General features: G+C 37.8%; 1 protein-coding gene across 18 annotated transcripts in view; it reads right to left on the bottom strand.

The window, feature by feature from the left end:
* The window catches only part of ADGRL3 (adhesion G protein-coupled receptor L3), a 572691-nt gene that overhangs the window by 170490 nt on the left and 381039 nt on the right, over positions 1–21162 (bottom strand). For 9 of the 18 annotated variants that reach the window (XM_068975496.1, XM_068975495.1, XM_068975497.1 and 6 more), the window contains 2 exons: positions 11312–11614; positions 8857–8960 (listed from right to left, as the gene is read on the bottom strand). In XM_068975496.1, the coding sequence (XP_068831597.1) occupies positions 8857–8960; positions 11312–11614 (407 nt within the window). The remainder of the gene's footprint in view (positions 1–8856; positions 8961–11311; positions 11615–21162) is intronic. The other 9 variants (XM_068975500.1, XM_068975501.1, XM_068975504.1 and 6 more) reach the window with 1 other exon arrangement.

Raw genomic sequence — 21162 nt, 5'->3', positions numbered from 1 at the left:
AACAGATAAGTTGAGGGTGACCCAGTAAGATAAAATTCTGATGGGGACTGTGGAGAGAGATCCAAGAGGATGCTATATAAGTAAGTGAACTCTAGAATAACCATGTTTTGGGAAGACAGGGTACTAAAAGTGGAAAATAAATTTAAAAACTATTTTATACCTTCAGAATTTAATCTGCTACCAACATAGAATAAATTGTGTATATGTATACATACATGTACATATGTATATACAGTCATACATATATACATATAGTTTTAAAGAATAAAACATTTCTATTTATAATTTCAAAAACTGTTCTATCATTCTATATGTTCATTTGTTATTTAACCACAATTTGAATTTCTATGAATAACACTATACTAATGTCTGGGGATAAAATGGTAAATAAAGTGGTTTCACATAATAAAAGAGCTATTAATAAATTAACTGCACAATTATTTAATTTTAATTTTTTTGAATTTAATCCAGAATCCCAGTGCAGCGGATCAAATCTAAAGACAGCTTTTTTTTTTTTTTTTCGTTTATTTTTGGCTGTGCTGGGTTTTCGTTGCTGCTTCCCGACTTTCTCTCGTTGCCAAATACAGGCTTCTCCTTGCGGTAACCTCTCTTGTGGAGCACAGGATCTAGGGTGTTCAGGCTTCAATAGTTGTGACGCATGGGCTCACTAGTTGCAGCTCACAGGATCCAGAGTGCAGGCTCACTACTTGTGGCACATAGGCTCAACTGCCCTGACACAGGTGGGACCTTCTCAGACCAGGAATTGAACAGGTGTCTCTTGCATTGCAAGGTGAATTCTTAACCACTGGACCACCAGGGAGGCCCTAAAGGCAGTTTAGCCTGGTCTTTGAAGTTAGGGAATAATTTAGGAAATACTTCTCTGAGAAAGAATGTTTAATCTGAAGAGAAATAGAAAAGAGAAAATTAGGTTGCGATGAGGATAGGGGCTTCTAGGCAGAGAGAGGAGCTTTTAGGAAAGAGGTGCAGGGAGACTTAAGGGCACTGCACGAAGGGTACTTGTTACTGGGGTTCAGGCAGCTGGAGAGCTGAGCAGGAGCAGAGCAGCAGTACTGCTTGAAAGGCATGATGATGATTTTGGGAAACTGTGCGAAGAGCAATGTGAAGGTATTAAAGAATCTAAATAGGAGTGGTCTCCTCAGGCTTATATTTGAAACGGAACTCAGTGGAATGGATTAGAGGGTTCAGGAGTGAGTGAAAGAGGACCTACTATGAAGCTAACACAGTAGAAAAAGCTGTTGTGGATTAGGGTTGGAGCAGCATGGAACATGAAGTGGCCTGATTTGGGAGAGATTTACAAGTACAGACAGGCTTACTCTCTGATTGGATGTGTGAGTGAAATGAGAGACAGGCACCAAGAGTCTTTCCAGGCTTCTTGTTAATGGCAGTGGTGCCATCAATTGGATTCTCTCATAGCTACTATTCTTCGCAGCCAAAGATGGAGAAGCTCTATATAGTCAGCAAAAACAAGACTGGGAGATGACTGTGGTTCAGAGCATGAATTCCTTCTTGCCAAATTCAGACTTCAATTGAAGAAAGTAGGGAAAACCACTAGACCATTCAGATGTGACCTAAATCAAATCCTTAACGATTATGCAATGGAAGGGAGAAATAGATTTAAGGGACTAGATCTGATAGAGTGCCTGATGAACTATGGACGGAAATTTGGGACATTGTACAGGAGACAGGGAGCAAGATCATCCCCCCAAAAAAAGAAATGCAAAAAAGCAAAATGGCTCTCTGAGGAGGCCTTACAAATAGTTGTAAGAAGAGAAGTGAAAAGCAAAGGAGAAAAGGAAAGATATGCCCATTTGAATGTAGAGTTCCAAAGAATAGCAAGGAGAAATAAGAAAGCCTTCCTTAGTGATCAGTGCAAAGAAATAAAGGAAAACAACAGAATGGGAAAGACTAGAGATCTCTTCAAGAAAATTAGAGATACCAAGGGAACAATGCAAAGATGGGCTCAATAAAGGACAGAAATGGTAGGTACCTAACAGAAGCAGAGATATGAAGAGTTGGCAAGAATACACAGAAAAACTGTACAAAAAAGATCTTCATGACCCAGATAATCACGATAGTGTGACCACTCACCTAGAGCCAGACATCCTGGAATGTGAAGTCAAGTGGGCCTTAGAAAGCATCACTACGAACAAAGCTAGTGGAGGTGATGGAATCCCAGTTGAGTTATTTCAAATCCTAAAAGATGATGCTGTGAAGTGCTGCACTCAATATGCCAGCAAATTTGGAAAACTCAGCAGTGGCCACAAGACTGGAAAAGGTCAGTTTTCATTCCAATCCCTAAGAAAGGCGATGCCAAAGAATGCTCAAACTAATGCACAATTGCACTCATCTCACACGGCAGTAAAGTAATGCTCAAAATTCTCCAAGCCAGGCTTCAACAGTACATGAACCATGAACTTCCAGATGTTCAGACTGGTTTTAGAAAAGGCAGAAGAACCAGAGATCAAATTGCCAAATCTGCTGGACCTTCAAAAAAGCAAGAGAGTTCCCAAGAAACATCTATTTCTGTTTTATTGACGATGCCAAAGCCTTTGACTGTGTGGATCACAGTAAACTGTGGAAAATTCTGAAAGAGATGGAAATAACAGACCACCTGACCTGCCTCCTGAGAAATCTGTATGCAGTTCAGGAAGCAACAGTTAGAACTGGACATGGAACAACAGACTGGTTCCAAATTAGGAAAGGTGTACATTGAGGCTATATATTGTCACCTTGCTTATTTAACTTGTATGCAGAGTACATCATGAGAAACACTGGGCTGGATGAAGCATAAGCTGGAATCAAGATTGCTGGGAGAAATCTCAATAACCTCAGATATGCAGATGACACCACCCTTATGGCAGAAAGTGAAGAAGAACTAAAGAGCCTCTTGATGAAAGTGAAAGAGGAGAGTGAAAAAGTTGGCTTAAAGCTCAACATTCAGAAAACAAAGACCATGGCATCCGTTCCCATCACTTCAAGGCAAATAGCTGGAGGAACAGTGGAAACAGTGGCAGACTTTATTTTTTGAGGCTCCAAAATCACTGCGGATGGTGACTGCAGCTATGAAATTAAAAGACACTTGCTCCTAGGTAGAAAAGTTATGAACAACCTAGACAGCATATTAAAAAGCAGAGACATTACTTTGCCAGCCAAGTTCCATCTAGTCAATGCTATGGCTTTTCCAGTAGTCATATATGGATGTCGGAGTTGGACTATAAGGAAAGTTGAGGGCCAAAGAATTGATGCTTTTGAACTGTGGTGTTTGAGAGGACTCTTGAGAGTACTTTGGACTGCAAGGAGATCCAACCAGTTCATCCTGAAGGAAATCAGTCCTGAATGTTCATCGGAAAGACTAAATGTGAAGCTGAAACTCCAATACTTTGGCCACCTGATGCGAAGAACTCACTCTTTGGAAAAAGACCTTGATGCTGGCAAAGATAGAAGGCAGGAGGAGAAGGAGAGGACAGAGCATGAAATGGTTGGATGGCATCACTGACTCAATGGGCGTGAGTCTGAGTAAACTCTAGGAGTTGGTGATGGACAGGGAGGCCTGGAGTGCTGCAGTCCATGGGGTTGGAAAGAGTCGGACGCAACTGAGTGACTGAACTGACTGACTGATAGCTACTATGACTTTAAGGTTCAAGCTCATTTCAAAGGTTGCTTATCCAGACCAGGCCTGCATGAAACATATTCTTTCCAGTGGCATCCCGAAGCTACTCTTTTTTCGGATTGTCCTATTTATTTCACTCACCACCGTTATTATTATCTTTTTTCCATACAAAAATATACACATATCTTACATCTGCCTCAAGTCTTCTGTGCAAAGAACCAAGACTGAAATAGTTATTTCGCTTATTCTAGCTTAAAGACATCATTACAATGTCTATCTCTAACAATTCTTTTAATAAATTCTGCTAAAATTATTCCTCAGAAATAAGTACATGCATACTGAGAAATCTTATAAGTTTTGTGAGGATTAGTAAATTAATGCCTGTATTGAAATGGTGGGATTATACCTAAGGCTTGAATAGGGGAGGGGAAACCCTGCTACTGTAGTTAAGGATAATAATTATGACAGAGATGGATACTATTTGCATTTCAAATTTTGACACAAGAAAAAACCATTTTATTTGAAATAAGCTTTGACATTTCATGGGATTTTATACATCAAACATTAATTAGGTGGCAAAGCAATTCATGGAGGAGTTACAGTGTTTAAGTACAAAGCTACCATTTCTTTGAAAGATCTACCTATTTTTCTATGAATCTGATTCAAGTGGATTTATAGACGATAAAATGCCTCTACCTTACAATTGAATGTAGGCTAATTAAGCTTGAAGATATGGGAATGCCACAAATCTCTGATAAAATTAATAAGCAATTTACTTTTATTCCATAGTAGATCTATGGGTGCTAAAAGAATGGTGAAATTAAGATCTGGGTACAAGATTCAACCACAGTTCCAGAACAAACGGTTGGTTTATTTTGTACTGTAACCTGAACCTGGGGCTTCCCATGTTTTGCTAGTGGTAAAGAATTAGCAAATGCAGGAGACATAAGAGGTGTGAGTTCAATCCCTGGGTCGGGAAGATCCCCTGGAGAAGGGCTTGGCAACACACTCCAGTATTCTTGCCTGGAGAATCTCCATGGACAGGAGCCTGTGGGGCTATGGTCCATAGGGTTGCACAGAATTGGACATGATTGAAGCAACTTAGCATGCACATATTATAAAACAGCAACACCATTTCTAGATCTACACATCCTTCTTTAGAAAATGCAGGAAGAACCTTACATTATCTCAAAATCTGTCAGTAACTTGTGTGCAGACAAAAGAAAAGATACTTTAGTTTGCTAGAAACAGAAAGACTATTTCCCAGTAACAATTCAGGTGTTTCTTTTGCATATAATACTTGGACCAGTTAATGAAGTAGGAAGCAGATCTCACTTTACGTGGAAATATTATAAATATGGAGGGTCTTCACATTTATAATTTCATAGTTTTCAATTGAAAAAAAAGATATAAGGGATTGTAAAGTGCAATGAATTCTTTACAGATATGCAAAAATAGAAAATATAAACTCCGTTTTGAAGACTTGAATCCAAGCTACAGGTCAAATTAAAGCCAGAGATTATGATTTCAGTTGAACAGTCTTTGAGAAAGGTGAGAAAATCAGATATTTCATCACATGTATCTGAGAAGGCAGAGCTCTAAACTAATTTATTGGCTTCCATAAACAGGAAAATGGTTTTAAAACATTAATTTCAAGATGTGTGTACTCAGCTTCACTATCTAATCTTTTTATCCAATCATCTATTTTATCTTTGTATCTACCTTTCTGTCCACTTGCCCATCCATTTGTCCACTCACCTACCAATTTCTCCTTCCTTCTCTGCTCCTACACTTTCCTGTTGCTGCTGAGGTAAATTTTTCTTTTTGTATTTTGCTTTTCCTTTCTACACAAATTTGGCTTCTTATTAAATCTCCTGACTATGAAAGTATTATGGCCAGCATTTAACAAATTTCTTCTGACTTTAAAGGCTTACATTTTCTTTAGTGACATGTAATCTACTCTATAATACCACTCAAAATTTAATCTATCATTTCACCTGTATATAAGTGGCCTGACTTCATTTGTGAATCACAAAACCATCAAGATTCTGTGCTTGGTTCTTCCCTCCTTGCCTGACTGCAGGAGGAAAAAACACAACTCATTTCTTAAGAAAAATGATAATGTTTGCTTTTTTCCAACTAAAGTAAGCACCGTGATCCATTTATTTATTCCTATTTGCGGCCTACAGTGGTACCCACAAACTTGGGTAGGGGAAACTGAATATACTGCTCAAATGAGAGAATCACTCCCTCTTTTTTTCCCCTCATCTATACTGTTATTGGGGGTAAACAGTGTTCCTCTACTTTAAAAATTCTCAGAACTACAGTGAGTGGAGGAGGGGAGGAATAAATCAGATATCTATTTCACTTTAAGTTTTTCAACATTGCATAAAACATAAGAAAAATGGGGAGGTCAGAGCAGAGGAAAGAGGATGGAGCAAGAGAAAGGAAGGAGGGAAGGGAGAGACAGTGAGGAGAGGAAGAGGAGGATGAGAAAGGGAGGACGGGTGAGAGAAGCAAAGAAAAACTGAACTCTGCTGGATACTTTCCATTTCTTAAGTCAGGGAAGACCACATTCCATCCTCCTCCATCCTTTTCTCTTAGGAAATGGACTTAACATGATATGTTTAAGACATCTCTCCCTCTGGCTTTTGTTTGGGTTTGGCTAGTGGAGAGGCTCAGAGAAGGCAATGGCACCCCACTCCAGTACTCTTGCCTGGAAAATCCCATGGGTGGCGGAGCCTGGTAGGCTGCAGTCCATGGGGTCGCGAAGAGTCGGACACAACTGAGCGACTTCACTTTCACTTTTCACTTTCATGCATTGGAGAAGGAAATGGCAACCCACTCCAGTGTTCTCGCCTGGAGAATCCCAGGGATGGGGAAGCCTGGTGGGCTGCCGTCTATGGGGTCGCACAGAGTCGGACACAACTGAAGCGACTTAGCTGCAGCAGCAGCAGTGGGGAGGCTGGGCAGGTGAAGCCAGTTAAGAGGTGTGGGGTGGGTGAGATCAGAATATTTATTCCCCTAGGTCTTTTCTGAAAAGTTGCCTGAGGCTAGGAAGTGTCTCTTGTCTAGAGGTCATCTTTCCTCTCAAAGACACTCTGTTACCAATTTTCCATCATTTCTTTGATCTGGCAACCATAGGCCTGGGGTTGGGAAAAGCTCCATCCGGGTTCCTAGCATTGGAATTCCTCTTAATCCCTTGCAGTTCATCTTTGTTCCCTCAATACCACTGTAAACAAGTTCTCTGCACAGGTTCCATCTGTTTGCTGTTGGGACTTGGGTACTGAGGGAGGAAATGAGTAAAAGGATGAATTCTGTGGAAGATGCTTTGGAGAGGAGGGAGAGAAAACAGAGACAAATCACTATGGGAAGTGCATGCAGATTCTCTCTCGGAGGTTTACAACATCAATATTTAAATATGTTGGAGTTTCGTGGTAGCCTGTTCAACTACCATTATGTTTAATGAATGGCATAAATAGTCGGAGGTATAATGAATACACCAAGGAAAAGAGTGGAGAGAAGTGAAGAGAGACTAGCTAAGTGGTTATGGGATATAAAGGCCATCATGATCTATTCATCGTGTAGCTAGTGTTGTTGCTAAGCATGACATCTCAATAAAGGTAGAACCAGTTAAACATCAGCTCCAGCGCTGACCCGGCAATAAGCACATAAATCGATTTCCAGGGCTCAAAAGCCCACTATGAAACGTTTGACAATTCTACAAATTTATAAGTAATCTAGCTAAGGTATTATAAATTTTAACTATCTAAACTGTATAATCTTAATATATTTTTACAGATGCTATAAGAATTATACAGAAACCCTCCAAAAGAATGGAACATATCTGTTATAAAATAAAAACATTCCATCCCTAAATCAAATGGGCAACAACTGTCTGGTCTTTGCAAGGAACTGTGTCTTTTGTCATAAGATTAGAAGGTCTGCAGAGGAAAGGAAAGAATTAAGCAATATTATCAGTTAAAGTCACCAGTATTTTCTGCAATGAAATATGCCAACCATATTCAAGAATTAACATTAAAACACAGCTTTCTAGGTGAATTATTACTGAATTAATGTTAACCCCCAGGCTAAGTATGTAGGGAATATTTTTTAAAAGTTGCTAATGTAAGGTGATATGCTACTGATCTTTTAATCTGATCACATCCAGTAAGAGTTATTTGCCCTGGAGTCTGAGCTACATTGTAATAAAATCAAAGAACATAAAAACTGTGGCAGGAACAGTACTGAAATTGGAGAAGCATCATTATGAATAGCAACAAGTATGGAGATGCATATGTAAGAGGGTAACTCGAGTCAATATAACCACTGGTCTTCCATGATTTAGGGTAAATAGATAGTTATGGCTCATCTGCTAAATGATCTACTGGGTAGATATTTATGGATTATTATACAGTATATTATTGAGGATAAGCCTGGTTAAAAACAAATAGAGAAAAGAGCAAATGGCACAGACAGGCTTTTAGTGAGGCCATCACTTGTAATATTTCTCAGGAAAAATCTCTTTCAAAAATTCCTCAGCATAGCTAATGTGCTATAGAAGGACTCTCCATTTTAGGAGTGCATAAATCTGCACAAATTGCTATAATAAGGATTCATCCCATAGCCCTTTTGGCATAAATGCACATCTGGTCTCTGTTTGTAATGAAATCAGTTCAAAGCTCCACAGTGCATTAATAATAAAAATGCTCAACATATTGCAACCAAATAAGCCCTGCAAATTTGAGTCTGCAAGATTCTGTCACACATGTGTATACTTTTAACACTGATAAATGAATAGGTTACAGAACATTTATCAAATGGATTAAGATTCCAAAGGTAGATTTTTTTTTTCTTTTGGTAATTATAATTTCCACAGGAAAGTCCATATGTATGAATACTAGAAGCTTTTGCTTGTTTGATTTATAATACCTCTTAGACTTTTATATCTGTAATTCACAATACCATAAAATTTGTATTAATAATAAAACTATTATAAGCAATAATGCCAGTTTAGGGGAAATACACAGATTTGCCCTTTAAGAACAACAAAATTCTAGAATTAGCTCACAGCATATTAGAACTGTCATTAAATCTTGAGTTAAAATAAAATGGGAGAATTTTTCCACATTAATTAAAACAAATATTGACTATTTTGTTTTTAGCTGTTATATTCAACAGGATCTAGAACTGGCAAAGCCTTCCTTGACAATCGCATGGTTTACCTTCTGTGTTATATGGTTGACCCAAGGAGAAGAACAGTTGCTAAGGTCTGGTCCCTGGGGGTCCCAGATTCCATCAGGAGCCAGGCAGAGATAAGTTGATACTCCTAAAATAATGAGAAAAATAGGTCTGCTTCAAATATTCAAACAATCTTTCTTATAATGACTTTACGTCCATGATATTTTTACATATGAGCAAAAGATAAGATTGTGATCATTGAACTGAGGTAATGACTATTAAAGTACCATTTATAGTGCCTGGCAAGCAAAGCAACTATCATTAGAAAATCATAACATAATACTCAGTATTTTTAAAGCATTTACGGACAACTACACCAGGTACAGGGAATAATTTCATGAATTAAATGAATAAGCCTCCACGGGGCTTATTGCTTGAGTTTTCAGATATAAGGTAGCAGCTGAGTCATAAAGGAATCACTCTGCAAGGTGGGTAAGGGAATTCCAGGCAAAGGAAAAATATGCTGTCTTTGGGAATCAAGTGTTTTGAATTGAGGTCTGCTGGGTAGGGGAGTTGTATTTAATGGAGTTGGAAAGGCTGGCAGAGCCAGACCGTAAACGCCCTTGTCTGTCATCTGCGGGTGTTGGAAAATCAATGAAGGCCATTAAGCAGAGGAGACAAATGGGCTGATTTAGGTTTTAGAAAGATAACTGTGGCAGCAGGATGGAGGATGAATTTCGGGGAGTGATGCAGGGGCTATGAAGAAGCTATCACAATAATTCAAGTGAAAAAAGACTGTGTGGGCCTGTGATCAGCAGAGGGGACAGGGAAAGGGTAAAAATAAGACCACAGCATAACAGTCACCTGGGAGGGAGGGTTTCAGGTTTTCTTTAAATCTCTTTCTTCATTTTCACAGAAATATAACAACATATTTCTGTAGTTTGCTAACCGCTTTCAAAGAAAAAGTACTTCACTAAGCTCTACAACAAACATCTGAAGAAGTTAGTGCTATTATTATTTCTCTTTTAGAGATAAAGGAATTGAGGTCCAAAATTAGGGGGACAGTTCTAGAGAAATTAAAAATGTTTTCTGATTCCAATACCATAGAAAACAATGGGGCTAAACACTGTGCACCTTCATAAAGGGAAGGGAGATTTCAGAATAATTTTAAACACTTTGCTGAAAAAAATTTAATGTGCACTTTTATAAAAATCAATATACATCTTCTGATCTTCCCATCACTTTATATACCATGGAATTCAGAAGTATGTATCCACATTGAAACTTTGTTAAGACAAACCTGTTGAAGTAATCAAATCAATGGAACCCAGAGACAGAGTCCTAACAATGCTAGTCTAATGACATCTATTGCCTATGTTTTGTTTACATATTTTATGGAATAATTCAAATTTTATGCAGGATGTCAAGTATTAATTTTATGATGATTTATACGTAACAATAAGAAATCAAACTATTTCTGAGTTTGGGATATTATGAATTGTTCAGTTCAGTTCAGTTCAGTCGCTCAGTCGTGTCTGATTAAGAGTGGAAAAAAAGCAGGGGGCAGGGAGGTGGTGGTGGAGGGTAAAGAGCTATCCTGTTCTTGACTGTTCCCTACAGAAAACAATGCAGGACTGATGTCTCCAGTGGCTGCTGGGTAAGAGGTGGTTGGCTCCTGCCAGCATCATCCCTGACAACAAAGAGCCTCTGATTATTAAGGCCAGCTATGAGGACTGGTAATAAAAGATAGTTAAAACTTTTCTCTTGTTAAATGATATGTAGTTCCAATGATTATCTAATATAGAAGTCCTCAACTAGTTTTGTGTAATATATATTTGATGGTAACAAGCATGAGAACTAACACCTCCTCTGTCTAGCTCTGTGTAATCAACATTTGATGGTGACAGGCATGAAAACTAGCACCCACTAACCCAGTGATTTAACTCCGAGCTTTTGTGTAGAAGAGCTGGCTCTTTGGAAGTTGTGCTGTGCTGTGTTTAGTTGCTCAGTCGTCCGACTCTTTGTGACCCCATGGACTGCAACCTCCCAGGCTCCTCTGTCCATGGGATTCTCCAGGTAAGATTACTGGAATGTGTTGTCATGCCCTCCTCCAGGGGATCTTCTCAACCCAGGGATGGAACACAGGTCTCTCGTATTGCAGGCAGATTCTTTACCATCTGAGCCACCAGGGAAGTCCCTTTGGAGCTTAATTGAAATTGACCTAGAAACTGCACAGCATGGTGAGAACTACTGGTCTCATAAATATTACCAGCAGATTCTCACCTGTGACTTCTTTAGGCTGCATTCTCAAACTCTGGAAATATTTTGCTTTCAATTGTAATTTAGCTGAGTCCAGAATGTAACCAAATGTTAAAATATGTTGTGACAAAAACAAACCCCAAACCACCACCAACAAGAAATAAACAAGACAAAAAAATGCTAGGAAAGCAAGCCAAATTAGCAATATACCTTTAGCTTAGTTTTGCAGGACAAACTTACCTATAGTTCCTGCAGGGCATGGCTGCTTCGCCATCTGTCCTTGACGAGTCTTAAACCACATGATTTCACGAGCTTCCACAGCCTCACAGCTCTCTTCTAGAGCTGGGATTTGGGGCGATGCTGATGGAAGGTGTGTGGTAATGTCATTAAGCACCTCGACAGCTGGAGATGGGGTGCTGGTACTCCGGTTTCTTCTTCCTGACACTGAGGGGGTGGTACTCCTGCCTGGGCTCCAGGTTGTGGTCCGAAGGGTGGTACTGATGGTGGTGCTTCCTGTGCCAAGAGGTCCTGTGGTAGAGATTTCTGAAATAAAATCCAGAAGAAAACACCTGCATTGCTGGTTCACAGTAGGACCTGAAGACATCCTAATACTTCAGAAGTCTTTTTTATTTGACGATTCAAGGAGCTTTAAATATGGGAAAGATAAACCAATATAAAAATTTGAGAGTGTCACTTGAGTATTAAAACAAGTCATTTGGCTAATGTTAAATGTAGTCTTGTCTGTGGTTCTCTTTGACTTCAATTACAGAAAACAAAGTTACAGCACAATCCAACTCTTCAGTAAGCTTTAAGAAGCTTCAGGACTTTTCAACAATTAGGGGATTACAAAAATTTAAAGCCCTCTCTTTACCATTTTCAAACTCAGTATAGATAGGGAGAGGGCTATATATTGAAAGCAATATTCTTTCCACATTAACCTTAACATGAGTTTCTAAAATGTTGCAAATAGAGGACAAAAAAACAAAACAAAACAAAAAAATCAGAAATTTAAGTGCTCACAAACTAAAAAAGTAAAAGAGCAAATCTGAATCTCCTTAACACAAATTGGAGTAGCTTGGTGATTTACTCTGATGCTCTTAAAAACTGAACCATTGTATCAGAACTTCCAAGCTTGATATTTGTTGTTGTTCAGTCACTAAGTTGTGCCTACTTTTTGAGACCGCGTGGACTGCAGCATGCTATTCTTCCCTGTCATTCACTGTCTCCATAAGTAGTTTCCTATCGATGTGTTCATAAATTATTTACTAACTAGATTTTTTAAATTGGCATTTTCCCAATGTACTCCAAATTCCAAATGAAAGTGGCTAGGTTATTTGACCAGATATTAAGTAAAAAGTGAAAGTGTTAGTTGCTCAATCATGTCCAACTGTTTGTGACCCCATGGACTGTATCCTGTCAGGCTCCACTCTGCACTGAATTCTCCAGGCAAGAATACTGGAGTGGATAGCCATTCCTTTCTCCAGAGGATCTTCCCACCCAGGGATTGAACCCAGGTCTCTTGCATTGCAGGCAGATGCTTTATCATCTGAGCTAACAGGGAAGCCTAGATATTAACAGGTTATTAAATCTATCATGTATACTAAGGAATGTCCTAATAATACATTAGAAATAACCACTGCAGAGAATCATCTTTCTGGTAAAATACATTCAGATTCCCATCATAGGAATACAAGCTTATACCAGCCCTCCACATACATACACTGCTTTTCTAACTGTAAGGTTAGAAACTACTCAACCTCACTTACAGGCAACAAACAGTAGGGGCACTGGCTATGGTCAGATTCAAAGTATCTCAGGATTAAGAAACTGTAGAGAGTCCTGTGATGAGCCTTCTGTTTGTCATTCATGGTCTGCTTTACTGTGCCATCAACCAGACTCTGCTAATCCTGAAGAGGTGCCAAATCCATCACAGTGCATTTGGGACATAAAACAGGATAGAGGTGCTATTTGCTGTTTTGTTTTCTTGCTTATTTTTCTGTTTCCTCTCTTCCTCCTTTTTCTCTCATGTCCCCTCTCTCTATGGGAATGGTAATGTTCTTAACTACATTTACTCAATGTTCATACAAGAAAGCAGAGTATTCTTTTTTCCTGTCTTTTTCCTTATACACAATATACTTAAATTGCCAGGTCTGGCAGAGTCTATCTCATTAAAAAACTTTTCTTTCTTCCCGGTCACCATTATCTACATTCAGCCTACTATCATCAGTGAATGAAAACAGCAGTCTTTTAACATTATACTAATAAAAGCAAAAAATGTGAACAGTAATATTTCACTATCTACTTTTGCAAAATACAAATTCAGGATTTAGAAAGTAAAATTATTGACCCAGCATTTAATTCAATTCAAATATAAAATTTAGCAACATATTTTAAAATGCTAAGTGAAACTGAATTCTTAAAATAATAAACAGTAAAAATGATTTTAATATATGTTTTTTGCATATTAAAATTATCTGGATATTTTAAAAAGAAAACATAAAATTAAGAAATCTAATAATAAAAATGAAGTTTAAATATTATGTATTGATATTAATTAATGTTAAAATTAAGTGATATAATTTTATTAATATTAAGCAATAGGTTTAAAAATGTGTGTCAATGGTGTCATTGCTGGGCTGTTAAGACATTTTCTCTGCAAATTTTTCCAGCTGATGGAAAAAGTTATTTTTTGACTTCTTACTGCTTGATGGAGTAGTAAGGCAATAGTTAAAAGTTAATTTCAAGTTATCTTTTCTGACCCCAATTTCAATAATGCCATCTCTCATTTGGAGTTTTAAAGGAGTCATTTTGAATAACAAAATTTTTGAAAGGAACTGTAAATCTTTTCATTGATAGTGAGCCATAGATTTTGTTTCAAGCAAAGCATTTTGAGTTCTTTGTCTTCTAGTTCAATCACTGATTTTCAACTGTCTTCCTTTTCTTCTTGAGAATTATGTAGGTACTAACGAATGCTTTCTGAATAAATGCACCCTTCTTCAGTCAGATATTTTAATTAACACTCTGGGAGAAGAGATTTGTTTGCAATCATGTTTGCTCTGATTGCACCATCAGAGATGGTGCATCAAAGATGCATCATCACATGTGCATCACATGTGTGGTAAGAAGATTCTTCAGCTTACTGTGTCAATCACATGGTTAATGACAAGGAGTAATGACATTATCACAAGATTTTTCTTGCGATAGTTTCAGACTTGCCAAGTTTGAATGTATTTGTCTTTTAGCATAGATTTAATATGATCATTGTGCTTTTTTCAAATGATCCAGATTTCAGATTTTTAGAGACTACAGTATCCTACCAAACTATATTTAGCAATAGCATCACATAATGAAAATCAATGTTCTTTGTTTTTCTCTAAAATTTCGCTATCCAAACCATTCTCTACCGTTTGCCAGGGGCATTCTTAGGGTATACATTAGAATAGGTGACTCCCCAGATTAAAATCCTTGAATGTTTTCCATCTGCCTTCCAAACAAAGGCTGATCTCTTTTTCTTCATGCCTATACCCCTTAGGAGTTTCTTTCTTCAGCTCATTTACAACGTTTTTTCATCTTTACTTCTACTCTTAAACCATACGAAATCACCAGCAGTTTCCCACCTCTCCTGTTCTTTTGGCCCCAGGGTCTTTTTGTATGCTACAGTATTCCTACCTCCATTTCCATCTGGTAATTCCTATGTATTCTGTGGAGTTTAGATTGGATACCATCTCCATCAAGAGACCTTTCCAAATTTAACAAGTCAGGGTTATGTGTTACAATGTGTTATGACAAAATTATTTTCTCAACTTTTAGCCTTGTGTCTAACTAAAAATTAATAAGCTACCAGCCAATATAGATGACCATCAGGGATAGGTCAAGGAAGCATGGGAGGGTCCCACATTGTAAAACTTCACAATAGATAGGAATGGATAAATGGGGAAAATAGCAAGCAGGGCATCTAAGAATATCTACAGTTGATGGGCTGGAAAATTTATTTTATCAATGCATTTTATTCTACATTAAGAAAATTCAAGAGACAAGTCAAACAGAAAATGAACAGGGAGAATACAAAGCCCCTCTCTTCCAAATGACCTTATCTCAGAACTATCATATTTAAATTGAATTATTTTTGTGAAGCAATAACACTGATAAGAATTATATTTTTATGTTTAATTTGTTACAAAATCCATTGTAAGGACTTTATTTAGTTTAATACAGAAATACTAATGTCAAGGATCAATATAGAACTTTTTCCCTCAGAACTGTGCTTCAGAGAGATGTCGACAACCAGGGTCATATCTTTCTGTTTGGCTTTAAGCAGAATAAAAGTCTATTTTCAAAGCTGTCTCTGATCCTTCATCCCTTCCCTTCCATTTACTGCCATGTAAGACTAACAAGGGCTCTGCTCAATGCCAGCTTTTAGAAGAGTAAGTACAACGAGTGATATACATGTGACCAGCATCCAAGAAAGAACCTTTTACTGGTAGACACTGTGCGGAAAGATCTACATTTATTAAAGAGTGTTACCAACACACTTGGCAAAGTAAATGACAGAGAACAACAGATTAATAAACATTTACTATCAGTCATGGTGTTGCTGGAGAAGGGAATGGCAGCCCACTCCAGTATTCTTGCCTGGAGGATCCCATGGACAGAGGAGCCTTGTGGGCTACAGTCCATGAGGCTGCAAAGTGTTGGACACACAGGACTGAAGTGACTTAGCACAGGACATGATATTGTTTATTCTTCAACACAACTGAGAATTATTGATTACTTACCATGTGCTATTTTAAACACTGGGATACTGATATATGAACAACAAAATGTGGGGCCCTACCTGGGAAACCTCAAAAAAAAAAAAGGGGCTAGCTTTTGTGGTTGGAAGCCAAGATGGCATCTGGCAGAAGAGATAGGGGCGTGGTCTATGCTAAAGTTTTTGATTGGCTCTCGACGTCTGTACACGTGGACAGTGTGTGATTACCATAAACTCCTGTTAAGCTCATGACTACTTGACCTTATATGCATATTATAATTTGACTTTTAACATGATTGGTGCAACTATGGCATATTATAATTTGACCTTTAACGTGACTGGTGCAACTATGGGAGGTCCCTCGCAGAACCCCCTTGCTTGCCTATGTAAACCAAGAGTTTGTGGCAATAAAGCGGAACTGCTCAGACGGAACCCCTGTCGCGTCTGATTGTCTCTCGCTCGCGGAGGGGCTGGGTTGGTGGACAGTGGGCTCACCTCTGCTCGGGATCCCTCGGCTTTGCTGAGGGAAGTTCCACTGCCTCTCTCTTTCTGTGGAGCACCCCCCGCAACAAAACAACAAAAAGTAAAAACTCCTGCTCTCAAAGAGCTTATATATTAGTATGATAAATAGGACAGAAATTATAATATATAGCATATTAAATATTTAAAAGTGCTAATGACAAGAAGAAAAGAAAAACGGGAAAATAATCAGAAGTGTTAGAAGAGGGAATTACAATTTTTGATAGGGTGTCAGGCTTTGCTTAGCTGTTAAGGTGACAAGGGAGACCTGAAGGAAGTGGAGGACTGAGAGATGTGAATAACTGGGGAGCTTTCCAGAGGTAGAGGGAAAATCATCCGCAAAATTCTCTATGTAGTGAGATGGCCACTGTGGCTGGAGCAACATGAGGGAAAACCAATATGAGATGAGAGCACAGAGGTGTTGAGGGACTGAGCACATAGGACTTTACAGGTATGGGGAGGACTTCGGTATTCATTCTGTCTGGTGTGGGAAGCCACAGTAAGTTCTGAGCAGAGGAAAGATACGATCTGACTTAGGTTCACTTTGGTTGTTGTGTTCAAGAGTAACTGAATTGGAAGAGAATGGAAGTAGGGAGGACAAGTTCCTATTTGACCATATATTTGAGGGTTCAGTGGTGATGAAGATGACTAGATTACTGTGGGTCACGTGCATACATACAAGAACATGGGGCTGTAAGAGAGGTGATGGCTTTTGATTATGGATACTATGCTCCTCATTGGTACATACTAGGCCTTCAATAATATTGGTGGAACTGAGTCAATGCCTGAGTCTTTAACAAAAGAACAGCTAGTCCTTCTCAAGTAAACTCTTCTTCAGCTCCATCTCAAATACTATTGTGTACTTAAAATTGAAATGACCACACAGACATATTAACTTCAAACAGTATGAACATATTTCTGAGAATTCCTGAGTTATAATCAGCAAAGTTATGTTGATTTTCTCATTACAGTAAAATTTCCAGAAATTTTGATTTATGAGAATATTAAGTAAATTTTGTTGGTTACAAAACTGAGCACACAAAAAAACTGGGGGAATAAATTCAACTGAATTGAACTTACTGATTTCTCATCAAGCAGCAAAACATTCAGAGTGTAATGATGCTGAATTGGTATTAGGATTTAGAATAATTCCTTACTTATAGCCTCAATATTGCATTTTATTTCCCTAGTTTTGACATCATTGTTATCCAGTTACTGAAGTTATCATCTAATATTTGCAGTGACATATGTTTGTGAATTGTAGTTTACCTATGAAGACAAAGTGGTTTCAAAATATGTGGGTTATACATGATTTATTTATAAGTATGAAGTTAAATTCAAGAAAAAGAAAATTACTCTGTTTCTGGAAATGAAACACTCAAAGTGAATAGGGAAGAAGAGCTCATAATTTAAGCTCTAGTTTTTTTTAAGAATGTAATTTTAGTAACTTCGATCTATTGCAGATGCTTAAAGTAATATATATGTGGTTATCCCTGTTACATATGCACAAGTTCCTAAGAAACTGATAAAATGTAAGGCCTTTGTTCAGGGTGGCTGAAGTTCTCAGCTATTTGTTCTGCTGTTTATGTCTAGGGTCTGGAAAAAAGAAGGTCATTAGATTGTATTCTAAGCACTTTCTTAAAAGCAACAATTAAACAAACTCAAGTATTTTTTTCTTTTTTTAACCAAAGAACCTAACAGTGACACAAATGGGAGATCCAACTCATTGCTAGAATAGGAATACAAGATTGAATATGACGTGACCCCTCTCCTCAAGGAGTTTATAGGGTAGAGTAGTCAAGCTTATTGTATTATGAGTTGTAGACAGTCAAATCTTGGCTCTTCACTGTGCCTATCATCTCTCTAACACTCACAAGACCACTAAACGTTTCATTTTCTTCAGATAATTAAAATTATAAAAAAGAAAGAGAGCTGCATAAAAATTGTCATATAAATGATACTTAATTTCAAGTAAAAACATAAATGTTCTTTTAAGTCACTTAATAATCAGCATATACATTACAGACTTGATAAATTAATTCATCCTTTCAAAACCACATTTAAAGTCTTCAACTCTATAGCTTACTGAATGCAAGGAAATTTGATATTCTACTCTGTTTTCCATCCAAATATACTATCTGACATATATTAAATACTCAGTAATTCATGATGAGTGCATGATATAACAATTATCTATGCTTTATTTTGAAAAGTATGTTCAGGTATATGTATATATGTAACTGTATCTCATTACATTGAGGTTTTAATAAAGTTGGATTAAATAATGTAATTGCTCATTCCAGATTAAATTTTGTATGATTTAATTTACAAGAGTTTCAAACTTTTACTTCCATAATATTAAGCCATAAGATTAGTATCAGAAAATACAGACCTAGTCTCTTGAGAAACTTAAATATTTATATAGTACTGATAATTCCATTAGTTTTCTCTAAAATAAAGGAAGGGGTAGAAATTGTCTTTATTGTTGTTCAGTTGCTAAGTCATGTCTGAGTCTTCGCGACCCCATGGACTGCAGCACAGCTAACCACTCCACTATTCTTGCCATAAGAACTCTGTGAACATGAACAGTATGAAAAGGCAAAAAGATATGGTACCAAAAGTTAAGCTCTCCAAGTCAGAAGGTGCCCAAATATGCTACTGAGGAAGAGCGGAGGGCAGTGAAAATGACACTCAGTTGTGGATGTGGGACTCCTTGGAGGCTCAGACGATAAAGCATCTACCTACAATGTGGGAGACCTGGATTCAATCCTTGGGCTGGGAAGATCCCCTGGAGAAGGAAATGGCAACACACTCCAGTACTCTTGCCTGGAAAATCCCACGGACGGAGGAGCCTAGTAGGTTACAGTCCATGGGGTCGCAAAGACTTGGACACGACTGAGTGACTTCACTAACTGATAATGTGGATGTGTCTGGTGGTGAAAGTAAAGTCTGATGCTATAAAGAATAATATTGCATAGAAATTGTCTATCTTGAGAGAATTAAGTGTTTGAGTGATTAGGCCAAGGTATTTTCTGTTTTATATTCAGGAAAAGATTTCAGGACATTTATCTTTAAGGCAAATGTTTAGACTAGTCCTTATGTTGGGAACTTAGTAATTTCTCCTCACTCAGATATATACCAAATAGTTTATTTTCTTTTTACTATCATGCTAACCATGCCTACTGAACACCTTCCAGATAGAATAATAAAAACCTCCCCAGTTTGCTTTCTCCTGGTGATTTTTCTTTTAATAAGATGGAGTCATGCATTTCACAGGTAGTAATAAATGGATCAGAGAAGCAAATTGTTTAGGAAAAACTTACAATTTAGAATAATAATTTTGAGGTTTCTCTACTAAAATATATGGATATATATATATATATATATACACACACATATATGCATAAATTGAAAGTGAAAGTGAAGTCGCTCAGTTGTGTCCGACTCTTCGCAACCCCGTGGACTGTAGCCCACCATGCTCCTCTTTCAATGGGATTCTCCAGGCAAGAATACTGGAGAGGGTTGCCATTTCCTTCTCCAACATATGCATAAGCATACACACAAATACATGCATATGCACATCTCACATATATTTTAAATTGCTAGGGAAACAAGTAAATAAAATGGACACTGATTATACTGAGTTGTGTTTTTTTAACTCCAAAAGAATTATGTCCATTTTTAGAGGCCTATGAAGAGAACTCAAAGGCTTCATAAAACAGTATATTAAAAAATTTAAAGACACTGAGGTGTACTGGAAAGAATATTCATTTTAACTTCAAATATTAGATAATCATCTACTACTGCTGCTGCTGCTAAGTCGCTTCAGTCGTGTCCGACTCTGTGCGACCCCATAGATGGCAGCCCACCAGGCTCCCCCATCCCTGGGATTCTCCAGGCAAGAACACAGGAGTGGGTTGCCATTTTTCTCCAACGCATTAAAGTGAAAAGTGAAAGTAAAGTCGCTCAGTCATGCCCAACTCTTCACTACCCCATGGACTGCAGCCTACCAGGCTCCTTCGTCCATGGGAAGCTGTGTGGATTTGGTCAAGTTAATTCTCCAGAAAGCAAAAAATTAAAGCTTTAAAAATGTGGATTCCTATATTCACTTGAGGATATATATTACATATTATAATGTGTTCAAATTATTAAAAATAATACAGACATACAATAGATATTCAGCAACAATACCATGGGCTTTCCTGGTATATCATCTGGTAAAGAATCTGCCTGCAATGCTGGAGACCCTGGTGTGATTCCTGGGTCAGGAAGACTCCCTGGAGAAAGTATAGGCTACCCATTAAAGTATTCTTGGGCTTCCTTGGTGGTTCAGATGATAAAGAATCTGCCTGCAACGTGGGAAACCTGGGTTCAATCCCTAAGTTGGGAAGATTCCCTGGAGGAAGGCATGGCAACCCACTCCTGAATTCTTGCCTGGAGAATCCCCATGGACAAAGGAACCTGGTAGGCTACAGTCCACGGGGTTGCAAAGAGTTGGACATGACTAGCGACTAAGCGTACACACAACAGTAACATTTTTAGAACCCAAATTTTTATTTACTAATTTTCAAACATTTATAAATATTCTATTTAATTTATTTTCAGGTTAAAAACAACATTATCCAGAAAATTTTTCACTCTAGTATTGACAAAATCTTCAGTATCTTGTGAGCATGTTGTCTGTTGATTTTTTCTTCTCTTGGTTTTTGACCATTTGTCCTCTTTCTTCATATGCTTCCATATTTTTAATTGAATGCTACACATTATATTTTTGACATTGTAAAGACAATGGATATAGTAATGCAACAAAGGTTAAATTTTC

The sequence above is a fragment of the Capricornis sumatraensis genome, chromosome 7 (genome assembly GCF_032405125.1).
Source record: "Capricornis sumatraensis isolate serow.1 chromosome 7, serow.2, whole genome shotgun sequence".
NCBI classification, from domain to species: domain Eukaryota; kingdom Metazoa; phylum Chordata; class Mammalia; order Artiodactyla; family Bovidae; genus Capricornis; species Capricornis sumatraensis.
Note: the sequence above shows the minus strand (reverse complement) of the source record. Positions and strands in the feature narration are given on the sequence as shown.